This window comes from Zootoca vivipara, chromosome 1 (genome assembly GCF_963506605.1).
Source record: "Zootoca vivipara chromosome 1, rZooViv1.1, whole genome shotgun sequence".
Classification (NCBI taxonomy): Eukaryota; Metazoa; Chordata; class Lepidosauria; order Squamata; family Lacertidae; genus Zootoca; species Zootoca vivipara.
This window is the reverse complement of record NC_083276.1, coordinates 21,339,551-21,352,584: the sequence shown is the minus strand read 5'-3', so window position 1 is coordinate 21,352,584 and position 13,034 is coordinate 21,339,551. Positions and strand designations below refer to the sequence as shown.

The window sequence follows — 13,034 nt, the reverse complement described above, 5'->3', positions numbered from 1 at the left end:
GTGCTCCTGGTGTATCTGCTGCATCCGGAAATGGAAGAGATTTGTGTCAAGATACCCTAGTTTTTAAAAAGGGTACAGATGGCTGTTGTCTTGGAAGGGATATTTTATTGCCTGCATCAGGAAGGACTGATGTGAGTTGTTGTCGAAAAGTTCTGGAGGGCTGAAGGTTGTGGAAAGCTAGACAAGGATGAGCTCTCCCAGCAGAAAAAGATATTTTCTATGTCACAGAAAAACTGATCAGTCAAAAGAGGCAAGTTCTTGCAGAGAATTTGATCTGATTCCTCTTTGAATACATGCAGCCTTGGTGATTTCAATAGTGTGGGTTTTCACATAAGTAGCATTTAATCAGTATCCTGGGGCCTAACACAGAGAATTGTGTGGTTAAAAAAAACAACAGCAGCAGCTGTAAAACATGCATTTCACAGAACATTCGATGTTTGTGTTGGGACAAAATCATACCAGAACATGATATGGTTGAAGTGTGGACAATGGAAGAATTGCAGAACCATTCTGTGGTTAGCGGCAACAAATTTTTAAAAAAATGTTATCCAAGTGGGGTGAAAAGCAATCTGGTTTAAGGGACCTTACAATTTTGGCAGAGTTCAAACTCAAATTCAGTAAATTAATTGTGCTAGCTGAAGGCCATGACGAAACCATACAGACACAGACATTCTAAAATATAAAATGGTTTAATGGTAAAATTCTACGCATAGTAATTTGGGAGCAGTCAAACACAGTGGGATTTACTTCTAGGAAGACATAGGATTAGGTTTGATGTAATATAAATTCCTCAAGCTTTCAATCCTCAGGGGGTCCTTCCAATATTAATCTGACTGCTGAAGTATGAGATATGTAACATATGATAATATGCAACATGACCAACCACTAGGTGATACTGTTCCATTTCCATAATGCTTAGCTAAGGTTATTGAGCTGCTTCCAGACAACTTGTTTACTTATCATTCATCCTGATTTGCTTGCAGAGATTTGAGAGTGGGGATTATTTGACACCTGCTACTTAATGAGCGTGCATTGTTCTTTGTTTATGGAGAAGTTATAAGACCTTGCATCAATCCCTTTACTGATTACAAAATAAAAATGACTTTTCAGTGAAGCGGATTAGTTGTGCAAGAGCATCAAACCCACTTTCACTGTGCAACCTTGAACTTGCCAGCCAGTCAATAATCCTGCATTGCAGAGGGTTGGATAGGTGACCCCCCCCCCACCAAGTCCCTTCCAACTCTACAGTTCTTCTATGATTCTTTGAAATCCCACCCACAAAATAGAAAGGGTCTGGAAACATTCCTATAAAGCAGACATAGGCAAACTCTGGCCCTTCAGATGTTTGGGACTACAATTCCCATAATCCTTGACCACTGGTCCTGTTAGCTAGGAATGATGGGAATTGTAGTCCCAAAAATCTGGAGGGCCGCAGTTTGCCTATGCCTGCTATAAAGAATAGATCTGTGCTGTTGGTTTAAAGGACAGATCTCTCTCTCTCCCACACACACACACACACACACAAAAGGTCTACTACTCTGTGCCAGGATTACAACTGGCAGAAGCTGCAAGATTACAAGAGACTTGTTGTCCAAGAAGAAATGTCCTAGTCGCTCCAGAGAATATTCTGGGGAAATATACTACTGAGACACCCATACACCAATATCTCAATAGTAAACATATCACTACTGCCATTTCTTAAGGCCTGGCATTAGGAACATAGAAACCTGCCTCAGGTCTTAGCAGACCATGTATTGCAGGCACTGGCAGGCAGAAGCTCTCCAGGCACGAGCTTATGCCAGATCAACCTGGGACCTTCTGGCTGCAAGGCAAGGTGCTCTACCACTGAACTACAGCTCCTGCCACAATACGATTAATTTGCATCCGGCTGGTGTTCAGCATTTGGGCCGTGTGTGTACAAGAGGTTAAAACACAGCTAAGTCATTCTTTTTCTCAATTCAAATCAAAAGCTGGCTTGGGGCAGGGGAATGCATCAAAACGAAGTATTTCCTAGGTAAATATATGGATTGTGCATAATATTGGATATACACCACTTTCTGAAACAGGATGCAGAGTACATGGGAGCGTGTGCAACAGTCTAGGTCTCAGCGAATAATGAATGGATCAATACCTCAGTACTCAGAATGTTTTCAGAAGGCAACAGCAACATTTTACCTGCAGCTTCCTAGCACAGAACATCGGAGCTACAAGCAGTTCCATAAGCACTTGCAAAAGGCCGCATTATTGAGAGTTGGTCTTTTAGAAATACACAAAGGAACGGTGAGCTAGGAAAAGGCAGCAAGGGGGGGGGGGATAGCTACTTTCAGTGGTTGGGAACTCCCAGTTTGGGGACTCGATTGGGCCTTTTCACCACATTCCCCCTCAAGACCTCACCGATTTTGGGAGCGGCAAGATGAAATTAAGTTGGTGCCATGCTGGAGTGAGCAGAGCTGAGCCCCTTGTTTAAAAAATGCAAGATGTTCTCTTCTTGATCATCCGATTGACCAAGGGATGGGAAAAACACCTCCTCAGCTCACCTGCACCAACCAGCTGAAGAATGGGCTGTATGCAAGTGTGGGAATAAAGCCACCCAACTTTTGGCCATAGCCACCACTGCCATGCAACCCTGCTGTCCAGGGGTGAATGCAAAGGGCACATCTGCTGTCTGTAGGCTTTTACAACGGGATCCAATGTGGTTATTTGAAAGAGCTTCCCCCGTGCCTCTTTCCCTCTAACTTATATCACCAATGTTCCAGGTGCTTGGCAAAAAAAGAAGAAAATAAATCCTACTTTCGCTGCATTATAGTACTAGAGTGCATCAGCAAATGGCAATAATGTAGTTCCACTGGGGAAGCATCAAAGAGGCTCAAGTTAAACCACAAGCACACCTGAGGTGCAAGTTGCTGCTTAACAAACCACCCAATTAAAAGACTGGAGACAAACGTGAGTTTAGAGTGAGGCTATAAGCAGCTCAACATGTTTTATTATCCTTCACAGGTCAACAACTGCACAATCTCCCACCAAGTTGTGTAAACATAAAATTACATAAGAATCAGAAAACAGAACATTCATCCGTCTCCTTCAGTGTGGGGGGCTTTTGTGACCATGGTTTTATCTTTAAACAAAACCCAAGCGCTTTTAATCAAATTGTTAATTCGTCACACCGGCATTATGCAATTAACTGCCCCCCCCCTCCCGCGGCCACAACCCCAATTTACAGTTGGCCTTTTATTCTTCTTGAGATGTGCAATATAGAAGCTTGCAGTCAACAGCTGATCCATTGGGTCCTTAAAGCATTAATTTCCAATTATAAAAACAAACAGAAATACCATATCCAACACAGGCCATTTTTCTGTGTGGAATTCCTTAGTTAATTCTAAAAAAAGGAGGCCGCCAAAACCTGAGCGAACGATTAAAAGAAAGAAAGAAAGAAAAGAAAACCAGTACAATTCAAAACAATCCCTTTGTTGTAATTGCCAAAACAGTCTCAGAGTGGAATTCAATAATGCAATTCTGAAGGTGCTGATGAAGTTGTCCGTTCCAGAAGACTTCAGGAGCAGCTTCTGGAGTGAGACACGTCCTTGGAAGGGATCCTGTCTCACCCTCCCAAAGGCTTTAAAGTGCAGAACCTGGTGGCTATCCCTCCATGGCTTTTTTCTTTTCATTGACAGAGGATGCACTTAACTGTCTTTGCTTTATATTAGTTCCTGGGTTTGACAACTACCACATTATTAACAGCTCGTTGCTGAATTTCTTGACTGAATTGCTTTTCGGTTAAAATTCATTGCAGGCTCGATCGATGGCCGATAGTATTCTGCAAGAGAAACGACGAGTGTAAAAACAAGGGTTTTCTCACGGCACAGATTTGTTTTGCGTACTAGGGCAGGGTATCGTACACTAGGGTCTCCAGCTGTTGCTGGACTGCAACTCCCATGATCCCTAGCTAGCAGGACCAGGGATGATGGGAATGGTAGTCCAAAACACTGGAGACCCAAGTTTGGGAACACTGTACTATGGGCTGTGTCCCCTGCTTGCATTGCCTGCCAGCCCTGCCTACCTGCCACAGCTCCTAACACTTCACAGTGGCAGCTGGTGAGAGGAGGTTCTGCTGCTTTCCCTTTTGCCACCCACCTGCCTGAGTCGCTTGCTCTGCCTGTCTGCTCACACTTCTTCTGAGTGCTGCCAGGGGGTGGGAGGAGAAAGAGCAGAAAGACTCCCCCCCTTGTCCTACTGCCAAGAGAGCTGCAGTTTTGAAGCATGGGCTCTCTTCTCTGGGTGGCAGCGGCAGTGTGAACATTTCTCCCTTTCATTCCTCTTCCTCCTTGCCCTTTGGTAGAGGCTGCTTGCCTCACTGGCCCGCTTATAATAATAATATTACAATTTATTACTTATATCGCGCCCATCTGGCCTTGGTTTCCCCAGCCACTCTGGATGGCTTGGACATTTCTCGCCTTTGTTCTGTTCCCCCACCCCTGGGTGCCAGCGGTGGAAGCAGCAGCAATGGCCCCTTGCTCTTCCCTTTGGCTTGGGCAGCAGGATAGCTCAGTTGGTTAGAGCAGGGTGCTGATAAGGCCAAGGTTGCAGGTTTGATCCCTGCATGGGACAGCTGCATATTCCTGCACTGCAGGTGGTTGGACGAGATGATCCTCTTCCAACTCTACAATTCTACGATTCTCTCACTTTGCTTAAAGTTGGCTGCAGATGCACACTCCATCACTAGCACAACAATGGGCAGGTGCAAATATAGTACAGTAAGATTAAACAAAGACACACACATCTATCTATGGTTTACTGGCACGTAAATGCTAAAAGCACATTTCATATAACAGCTCTCATTCCCTCTTTGTGTCGATAGATAGGTAAGATAGATATAGATATATAGATAGATAGAGAGAGAGATAGACAGACAGGAATATCTATCTTCAGATTACTTATACCGTGTTTCTCATATTATAAGACATGTCTTATATTTATTTTTTCCTCAAAAAAACCCACTATGGCTTATTTTCAAGGGATTTATTTTTTTCCTCCTCCTCCTGCCACGGCTGGCATTGCTGCTGCGCCTATCACTATGTCTTATTTTCGGGGTATGGCTTATATTCCTTGAATGCTTAAAAATCCTGCTATGGCTTATTTTATGGGTATGTCTTAAAATATGAGAAACAGGGTAGAAGGTAGTAAGAACTAGCCCAAATATACAATTGACGTTCTCCTAGAAAATGCACACCACAACTCTAGATCATAAGTACACAGATTTTACCTGTCAATGGGATATCCTGTTTCACAGACGTTGACCAAAGCATACAGTTGTCTCAGAGCATATTCATACTGAAAAACAGAAACAAGCAGGAGAATTACACCTTTTCTCCACTCAACGCATAATCCTAAGGTAGGCAGCCATTCATCTGAGGGCTGTAGTCATTTTCAGTGGGGAGAGAGGAGTAACAACTATGGGCGAAGCCGAAGTCTGTGGGGGTGAAACCAGAACAAGAGATGGGTAGGGGCATGACTTCTCCCCCCCCCTTCATTCCCACCCAGTTTGCTGTCAGGGGAGGTCAGACCACTCTTGCCAGAGGCATGAACTAATCACTCACCGACGGCTCACTCAGAGAAGCAAAGCAACTGATCAGATATAAAATATCCCCCTCAAGACAACCTAGGTATCTTGATGCAAGCTCCTCCCAGAGAGATGCAGCAGTTAGCCCGGTCTACTCATCACCTTGCACTTAGTTGTCGCTATACTTGAGCAAAATGGAAAATATGCATACCTTGTGCCAACCAAAATATGGTACAGGTGACTCCCCACTTACACAGTGGTTATGTTCCTCCGTCCCCCTCTAAGTGGGGAGCCCTTGTGGCTCACAAAGAGACCCTCCCCAGAGCCCAAAGAGGACGTCCTCTTTTCAGGCTTTGGGGAGGGTCTCCTCCGAGCCAGGAGGGCTCTCCAAGCTGCTCCCCACTTCCAGGTTCCCAAGGCCACGCATGTGTGCACAAGTGGGGAGTTGCCTGTACAAACATTTTTTTAAACTGCTGCTTCCCTTTCCAGTGCAGACAGAGGTGGTGACCAGGGATAGATTAGGCCAAGAGTGTCAGTTTGCATTTCTTAGTACAGAAAACATTTATCTGATGTGTAGAGATATTTCCTATTCTAATTAATTCAAGAGGATTCTGAAAGCTTCTGTGTGAAACAAGCAGAAGTTTCATGATGTTTGGGTTATACCTTCAGAGAAGCTGAGTACAGTTGGCTTAAACTGGTTCTCTTATCTTTCTGTCAAGGTCATGCTCTCTCTCTCTCTCTCTTCATTCTGGTTTTGTGTTCTGTATATAGTGTTGAGGTTTAATCTTATTGTAAGTTTCAGTTAAGTCTGCTGCAACTGGATTTCTTATGGACAGTGCCAATCCTGAATGTATTGGATTTGTGACCATTATGCTCTTTTGCCTTCAGTAGCAGTAAAGCTCTGCTGGATGAAATATAATTGCCTCTGATCTATTTTTCGGGGAATCCTGCAATGTGTTTAAGTTTTTTTACTCTGCTAACTATACATTGGAATCTACTCTGGATCAATATTGAGTAGAATTCCGTGGCAGAGTGTTCTGAGTACAGTGGAACCTCAGTTTATGAACACCTCGGTTTATGAATTTTCGGTTTATGAACACCGCGGACCCATCTGGAACGGATTAATTCATTTTCCATTACTTTCAATGGGAAAGTTCGCTTCAGTTTATGAACGCTTCAGTTTAAGTACTCCGCGGACCCATCTGGAACGGATTAATCCACTTTCCATTATTTTCAATGGGAAAGTTTGCTTCAGTTTATGAACGCTTCAGTTTAAGTACCCCGCAGACCGTCTGGAACAGATTAATCCACTTTCCATTACTTTCAATGGGAAAGTTCGCTTCAGTTTATGAATGCTTCAGTTTAAGTACTCCGCGGACCGTCTGGAACAGATAATCCACTTTCCATTACTTTCAATGGGAAAGTTCGCTTCAGTTTATGAACGCTTCAGTTTATGAACAGACTTCCGGAACCAATTACACCCATGCTTCAGTTTATGAACGCTTCAGTTTAAGTACTCCGCGGACCCATCTGGAACGGATTAATCCACTTTCCATTATTTTCAATGGGAAAGTTTGCTTCAGTTTATGAACGCTTCAGTTTAAGTACCCCGCAGACCGTCTGGAACAGATTAATCCACTTTCCATTACTTTCAATGGGAAAGTTCGCTTCAGTTTATGAACGCTTCAGTTTATGAACAGACTTCTGGAACCAATTGTGTTCATAAACCGAAGTACCACTGTATTTTGGGAAGGACCGATACGTGCACCTTCCTCGTGGTTGCAGTGCCTGAGCCTCGGCCCAAGTCTGAAGAGACTTACCACAGGGGAGGCATGCCAGTTGAAGCAGTGGCTCTTGAAGTGACGCACTGAGGCCTCGTAACAGTCGTAATTCTCGAGGCTCATCCTCTCCGACAGGAGTTGTTCTGTGTGTTCACTGGAAAGCGTTATGAAGGATATAATCTTGCGCATGGTATTCTGGATTTGCTCTTTAGCCTGCGGAGGAAGAGACAAGAGGAACTCTTTTGTTATCTAGAACACAGCTCCTTAGTGCCCTCTAGGCAACTGTGGCTCTAACAGAAGCCTCCTGTTCTTACACAGCTTTTGGGGGGAGGGGAAGGGAAGGGTTAAACCAAATAAGTCTGCTAGCCACAACCACCATGTCCGTTTGCCTTTTGAACATCTCATTTCTGGCCACATAACTCAGAGCTGGAAGTTATCACAGAAGTCTTGGCTGTGACATTATTATTACAAGAACCAAAAGCATCCTAGGCTGCGTGTAGAGTGCATTTGCATTTTGCATCTTGCTGTGCTCAGGTGACCTCTGGGGGAAATCACAGCACATCCCCACCACTCATGTGGGGGGGGGGAATGGGACGACGACGACACGTCTCTTCCTTCTGTTTACGCTGGAACAGATGGTTCCCACAGTCTGCTGTGAAAGCACCTTTTCTGAGGACTGTGCATGCAGAACATACTGAAAAAGGAAGGTCGGGAAGTTTCAGTTTGAAAACAGAACACCTCCAAGCTAGTTTTTGAGATCACGAGACAATACCATGGACAACACAGCCAAGTATTTTGTACCGCAGCATGCTGACTCTCAAAAACTGCTGCCAGTAGGCAATGCTTGAAATCGTCCTCGCTCAAAAGTTCACCCCCAAAATTTGCAGAAGAGGTATTTTAAGGAAGCAGCGCTTTTTTTAACCCTTGCATGTGCAAAGCAGGAGCACTCAAGCAGATCAGTGCTGAGTATAGTGCCCAGGGGCATATCCTGCTTGTTTGTGTAGAACTAAAGGTGAAGTATGAGGGACCCAGGTGGCGCTGTGGTTAAACCACTGAGCCTAGGGCTTGCTGATCAGAAGGTCGGCGGTTCGAATCCCTGTGACGGGGTGAGCTCCCGTTGATTGGTCCCAGCTCCTGCCAACCTAGCAGTTCGAAAGCACGTAAAAATGCAAGTAGATAAATAGGAACCGCTACAGCGGGAAGGTAAACGGCGTTTCCATGTGCTGCTCTGGTTTGCCAGAAGCGGCTTTGTCATGCTGGCCACATGACCTGGAAGCTATACGCCGGCTCCCTCGGCCAATAATGCGAAATGAGCGCCGCAACCCCAGAGTCGGTCACGACTGGACCTAATGGTCAGGGGTCCCTTTACCTTTACCTAAAGGTGAAGTATTTCAGAAGCTCTGCAAATGCCAACTTAGTAGTCAAGATAACTCCACATTTAATTGGCAGTAGTTGTAACAATCAACTTGTATAAGTTTATATGCACTTTCTTTGATATAGGCCAATCAGCTTGCTTTGATGTTATCTGCGTGCTTGGGGTGCTGGTCTCTGAGCCCAGAAAAGGAAAATATCTGTACAATTTGGGTATTTGCCACCTATGGCCTTACCTGGCCAGGTGGAGTGATGGGAAGCCCTGGCCCAAGTGACGTATGCTGTTTTGTGTATAAAGAATACATGAATGTTTGCTTGGGCATGGAGAAGCCATCTCCTTGTTGCGGTGTCCATCCCATGTCTGCAAAGGCTGCGAGACCTGGCAGGCTGATTTGCTGCAAGTCTACACCTTCCTTTCATAAAGCACTAGAACGGATCGCTCAGATGTTTTCAACATCCTTTTTTTTTTGTATCCCTGCACCAACCACTGCACAGAGCCCTCCCCCTCCTTTGGGCCGGTGATTCAGAACATTGTTCCATCAAATGAAACACAACGCAAATTAGCGGCATTCACATGAGTGCAGTGAGCGCCTACTTGCGACCCTGCCACACTGTCGTTAATATTGCGCCCCTCTTGGCTCTTACCTCCAGGTGCCTCTTCATCTCTTCTAGAATCGCCTTGGCCTCCACCGCGTCATTTGTGGCCATCAGTTTGCGCTTCATGATCGCAAGGGGGACGTCGGGGCTGGGAGTGAGGTCATAGCGACTCACGGGGGGCAACGAAATGGGGGCGCTGGAGGAGCTTCTTGTGCCCTGGAACTGCGCCACTTTCATGTGAGCGATGGACTGCAAGTGGGGGTGGGGAGAAGAAGAAGACACCCTCCACTTTAATGGGACGGAAGCATTTTTGGGAAGCTTTCAAAAGCTTGCAATTGCTTGAAAATCTGAAGGGGACTGGTCCTCTCTGTCGATTGGTTTGTTCTTCCAGCAGTCCCTGAGACAAGATGGGCAAGTTTCCTAAGGCTACCTGGCAGATTGAAAGCAAGGATCTGAGCTAGGTCCTCTCACATCTGTCTCTAGGCACCGTTAACGCACCCAATAAAACACTTCGAACGGGGAAGCCATGGAGGAATTAAACTGCTTCAAGAGCACCTGTAATTTTATAAGCAAGTGATTTACAGAGGCTTGAATGTACAAACTGTATCCAAAGGACCCATACTTGGTGATACACTGATAGCCAGAGTGGCGTAATGGTTAAGAGTGTTGGACTAGGATCTGGGAGACCCAGGTTCGAATCCGTATTCTCTCATGAAGCTCACTGGGTGACCTCGGGCCAGTTACTGTCTCTTAGCCTAACCTAGCTCACAGGATTGTTGTGAGGAGGAAAACCATGTGCACCATCTTGAGATCCTTGGAAGATAAAGGTGGTATATAACTAACAAATAGCAATAATTCACAAGAGTAGACCTATTTGCCTCTCAACGCTACAATTCCCAAGAGTTCTCTGGAAAGAGGGATTTGACTGTTAAACTGTAGCTCTGTGAGAGGAATGAAGGTTTCCTACCAACTTCCAGGAGCCTTAAACTACATTTCCCAGGATTCTTTGGGGCTTACGTTGGATGCAACCCTGAGAAGCTACCATATACCAGGTTAAATTACTTGCTCATCTAGCCCAGTATTGTCTACCTACTCTGACTGGCAGCAGCTCTCCGGGGTCACAGGGCATGTGTACCCAGGGAGATATATGTGCTTTGCCACAGGGATATACGACCCCTTCTGCAATTTGAAAATGGCGGAAAACAAGGAGGGCTGGGGAAACCAGGAGTCGTCTCAGCTCTGGAAGGAGAGCATGTTGCAAAAACTGGAGGGACAAGGGGGAAAGAGGAAGCAGCCATGCCCTGGATGGTTGGTCTTGCAACATTAAGAGACAGATTGACTGCTGAAGCAGGGCAGGGTTGGGCCTTTAAGCTTCCCGAGTAAGAATTGCGCCTGGGGCCTTTAGCAAACTACTGAGCTCCTTGAGAGCAGAGGACAAGCGTAAGGAACAAATTGTACAACACAAGCCCTCTAATGTAGGGTTGCTGAAGGCTGGAATAGTCCAGAGTGATGGATTAGGAAATCCTAGGTTTAAATCCTTGCTCAGTTGTGAAGTATACCAGGAGACCATGGGCAATCACTTTACCTACTTCACGAGGCTGTTGTGTTAAAGGGGGGGAGGAATGGAGGGAAGGAAGAAACCATGTACGCAACCCCCCCCCCAGCTCTTGGGAGTAGTGTAAGGAAAGTAAGAAATAAAGGTTCTGTTCCCCCATTTGTTTCCGCTTTTTCCACTTTCAAGATTAGATTTAGGATGCAGACTGAAAGGTCCAGTTCAAAATAGCTATGATTTGGCGTATTGTTAGAGTGCTTGACTGGAAGCTGGGAGACCTACTTGGCAATGAAGCTCACCTTAGGCTGGTTGCCATCTCTCAGCCTAACCTACCTCAGAGGGGTTGTTGTGGTATCACAGACAAAAAAACCACACAAGGGTAAGAAATACAAAGTAAACATTGGTACAAAACATGCTGTCCACAATTGCCCATTTGAGACCAAACACTCACCAAGTTTCCATACTGCATCACATGGCTGGTGTTTGTATGGTTCTTTACCAACAGAAACTGCTTGTGCAGAGTTTCTTTTTTCAAATCCTCCTGCAGACCAAAAAAAAAAAAAAGGCATAGAGAGAAAAAGAAAGAAAAGTTGCACATGATTCAGCTATCTACATACCAACGCAATTGAAAAGGTTTTACTTCCCTTTTGGGAAAGAAGAGAGCTAAAAAGAAAAGACGACAACGAAGCAATTGCTGACCAAGTTCCTAATGTGATTGCGCAATCAAAAAACTTGAAACGGTACTTCAACAGAACTTCCATCGTGAATCGTTAGTTCTTGGGCAAAACTCCCATTGTGATTCATTTATTCTTAGTCAGTTAGGAAGTCTGCAATGAATGACTGGGCATCGAGAAATATGAAACAAATAGTACTATAGATTTATTCAGTCTGCAAGTTTGAATGTCATTTGATTATATTTTTGTACAACAGTTTGTGATGCTTTTATGACAGGTTTATGGAAATTGTTCTTTTTAAAAAAATTATACATTTTCAAATTTATACATATCACTGATTTTACAATCATTTTTACATTTCAAAACTTGACTTCCTTCCCCCACTTTCTGCGGTTCCTTAAATTTATTTTTAACATTTTCTACATATCCAAATTAACTTAATTTGTTCATTTATTCCTCTTCTTTAAATATATACTCTTATGAAAATGCAGGTTATTATAATAATCCCGCCAATGTTTTTATCTGTTTGGTTTGTGGAAATAGTTCTCATAATAGTAATAGCTTTAATAAATACAAGTTATCTGTGCTCTTTTCAGACATTTGCAGCCTATATCTGCCCTGCAGTTAGCTAGAAACACAACAGGTCTTCTTGCTACTGCCCACAATGGCAATGCATGTTGAAACTAGTATTTGCTGGACTGCTGTCCCCTGCATCAATCCTCCATAAATAGTCATCTTAGGCCATCTTAGCCCTTTCCCCAGCACACCTGGTAATACTGGGGTGCACAATGGAAAGCCTGTACTATACATGTATCAGGTCAGCTTAGAGAAAACACTCCCAAGAATACATTGGCAAGTTACTGGATCTTGGGGACTCACCACATCAGAATCTTCCATCCAATTGACACTGTACCAGTCACCAAGGTAGGTTTGCCTCTTGTCATCGAAATAACACGCATAAGACGATTCGCTAGGATTAGCAGCAGTCGTGGCATAAACTGCAGGGCAAATGAAAGGGGCACTATTTACTTGCTTCCCAATGGCTGGCACACGGCTGCCTTATGAGCTTGTCCCAGTGGCCCGATCTAAACCCAGCTGAAATTAAGAACTTTGGCTTTAAGCCGATTTTAGACCCATTTGCCCCAATCCAGAGCTCAGAGCACATTCTTTTTTTTTTTTTTTAATTTTTAATAAAAAGTTTTTATTAATAACTTAAACAAATACAACAATGAGAAAACAAAACGAAACAAAAACAAAACAAAACAATTCAGCACATTATCAAATACAAAAAATCCCCCACCCCCACCCTGAGTCCTACCCCCACCCCTATCCCTAATCCTTCACAACCTAACTTAGACTTATCTATACTATACTTGTTTCCAGTCACACACGTTGATACACGGTAAGTACTTAATTTGAATGTGCTCAGAGCACATTCAAAAGCCTTCCCCTAAAAGTGACGAAGAATGAATGGGAAAGCTTTCACACATATAGCTCCACAC

General features: G+C 44.3%; 1 protein-coding gene across 2 annotated transcripts in view; it reads right to left on the bottom strand.

Annotated features, from left to right (window-relative positions):
- Positions 1-2,944: 2,944 nt before the first annotated feature.
- The window catches only part of LGMN (legumain), a 29,161-nt gene continuing 19,071 nt past the window's right edge, over positions 2,945-13,034 (bottom strand). For both annotated transcript variants that reach the window (XM_035107132.2, XM_035107142.2), the window contains 6 exons: positions 12,412-12,530; positions 11,310-11,399; positions 9,355-9,555; positions 7,378-7,551; positions 5,261-5,328; positions 2,945-3,814 (listed from right to left, as the gene is read on the bottom strand). In XM_035107132.2, coding sequence (XP_034963023.1) covers positions 3,775-3,814; positions 5,261-5,328; positions 7,378-7,551; positions 9,355-9,555; positions 11,310-11,399; positions 12,412-12,530 — 692 coding nt within the window. In that variant the 3' untranslated portion in view covers positions 2,945-3,774. The remainder of the gene's footprint in view (positions 3,815-5,260; positions 5,329-7,377; positions 7,552-9,354; positions 9,556-11,309; positions 11,400-12,411; positions 12,531-13,034) is intronic.